Source organism: Asparagus officinalis, chromosome 2 (assembly GCF_001876935.1).
Source record: "Asparagus officinalis chromosome 2, Aspof.V1, whole genome shotgun sequence".
NCBI lineage: Eukaryota > Viridiplantae > Streptophyta > Magnoliopsida > Asparagales > Asparagaceae > Asparagus > Asparagus officinalis.
Window position 1 is genome coordinate 3,240,431 of NC_033795.1, and position 2,045 is coordinate 3,242,475.

Here is a 2,045-nt window from a genome sequence, read left to right on the forward strand (position 1 = left end):
GAACTAAAAATAATAATACGCCGCAGAAAATAGATTAAGAGATAAAGACACGGGATTTACGTGGTCTCAGCACGGACCTATATGTCAATGGGGGAGAGAATTGAGTTTCTTTCATTCTACAACAAGATAATTGGTTCTTGTGATCTAGATAGATCACACAAAAGACCCTATCTCAATCTCACCGAAAAATCGCTCATTATTGCTCTCTATTTCTCTCTTACAATGTGCAACTCTCCTTGATTCTTCTATGACTTGATTTACGACGAACTTCTTAAGTGATATTTGAAGAGTTTTCCTTTTAATTAGAATTCCCGTAATTGATTCTTTCCAATTAATTCAATCCTCAATCCGAGTCCAACTACGATTTCCTGAAATACAAGGCTATTTCCCAACATTAGTTTGGTGGTGCCATTAGTAGGAGCGTGTGCGGTGAGCACGCTCCGTGTCAATTCAAAAACTCCACATCTCGCTTCTTGTCGCAAAATTTTTGTGCGTCAATTGTGTTAAATCGGAGTACTTATAAATGGTTGAACGTAAATGTTTTGATTTATGATGATGAGTGTGGGGCATTTATGGCACTGAAATATCAATCAATGTCACGTAAGGGGTATAAATGAAAATCTGTATTTTCCCCCCCTTTTTCTTTTTCTTCTCGCGACACAGGTGCTATTGGATGGGAGAGCTTAACGTTAGATGTTAGACCTCGTTCTCAAAATAGAGAAAAGTATCCAATTTTCTTTTTCTTTTTCACGGCATAGGTGCTGAGTGGATGGGAGAACTTAACGTCGAAAGTTAAGACCTTATTCTCAAAGTAGAGAAAGTATCCAGTGGAAACGATTCACATCATTTAATGTGCATCAAATGGATCTTAATCCTACGCGCAAGTCCCAGAGCCTAATGGTTCTACGATTGATTGACACTCGTTTGGTGCGCATTTAATGCCATGAATCCGAGACCATTTGATACTTTCTCCTCAAAATGAGTTGAACTCAGAACCCAAACGGTGCATCCAAAAACATTCCACACCTACCCAAAAGCTCTAGTTTTTAGCATCTTTTTCCTCAAATTCCATGGGCCAATTACCGAGAGCATAGAAGCTCAAAACAAAATTCGTGATTCCACTATTACCCACCCCCAACCATCAACCGACCACTAACGATCTAAACCCTAGCCAGGGCCCAATCTGACCCTGCTACATTGGTACTTAAGACCCATGGAGAATAATCACCCAAGATCCTCATGGGCCCCCACAGTAGTCAACGCCAATCGTGGGCCCACAACCCCCAACCCCCCCACACCGCAAAGCTCTATAAATCCCATTCCTTAACCCCCCTGTTAACTCCCCAAACCCAAAAGAAACACACAATGTTCCGTTCCTCTTCAGCCCAATACAACGACAGCAGCGCTTATGCTTCGGCAGGACCCCGGCCTTAACCGGCGCCTCGACCCTACACAAGCCGCATCTCTCTACGACGCAGCAGCAGCTACGCGGCAGCGCTCCCTTCTTCCCTGCCTTCGAACAATTACTTCATGCACCGCAGCTGCAGCCCCACTCCTTCACCCACAGCGTGCCGGACCCCGCACCGAACCCCTTCTTCTCCTCGTCGTCGCCGCCGTCCTCGGTCTCCGACTTCCTCGACTTCCACCACGAGCCCGTCCGCAGGGTCTACAGCACCGGTGACCTACAGGTACCGTTTAACACTCGAAAACAGAGAAATGTTTTGTTTTCGGAACCGCCAGCTGTCTATTGAACATGACCCCGTCAAGCAAAAAGTTTGAATCGAATCACATTCTCACAGATTTTTTTTTGAGATTTCACTCTCCGTAAATAAACACCGGAATTTGCTTAATTTGATGAGTTGGGTTGCAGGCTTCGACAGAGAACTGTGTACAGGATGGGTCAGCGACGGTGGGGAGAGTTGGGAGGTACACGGCGGAGGAGAGGATGAAGAAGATTGAGAGGTATCGGAGCAAGCGCAACCAGAGAAACTTCCACAAGAAGATCACCGTATGCATTCAACTTTTTTTTTTTTTTTTTGCATATA

At 44.8% G+C, this 2,045-nt stretch overlaps 1 protein-coding gene across 1 annotated transcript in view; it reads left to right on the forward strand.

The window, feature by feature from the left end:
- The window catches only part of LOC109829666 (two-component response regulator-like APRR5), a 2,376-nt gene continuing 854 nt past the window's right edge, over nt 524–2,045 (forward strand). The window contains exons 1-4 of the mRNA XM_020396714.1: nt 524–533; nt 664–724; nt 1,421–1,688; nt 1,871–2,008. Coding sequence (XP_020252303.1) covers nt 524–533; nt 664–724; nt 1,421–1,688; nt 1,871–2,008 — 477 coding nt within the window. The remainder of the gene's footprint in view (nt 534–663; nt 725–1,420; nt 1,689–1,870; nt 2,009–2,045) is intronic.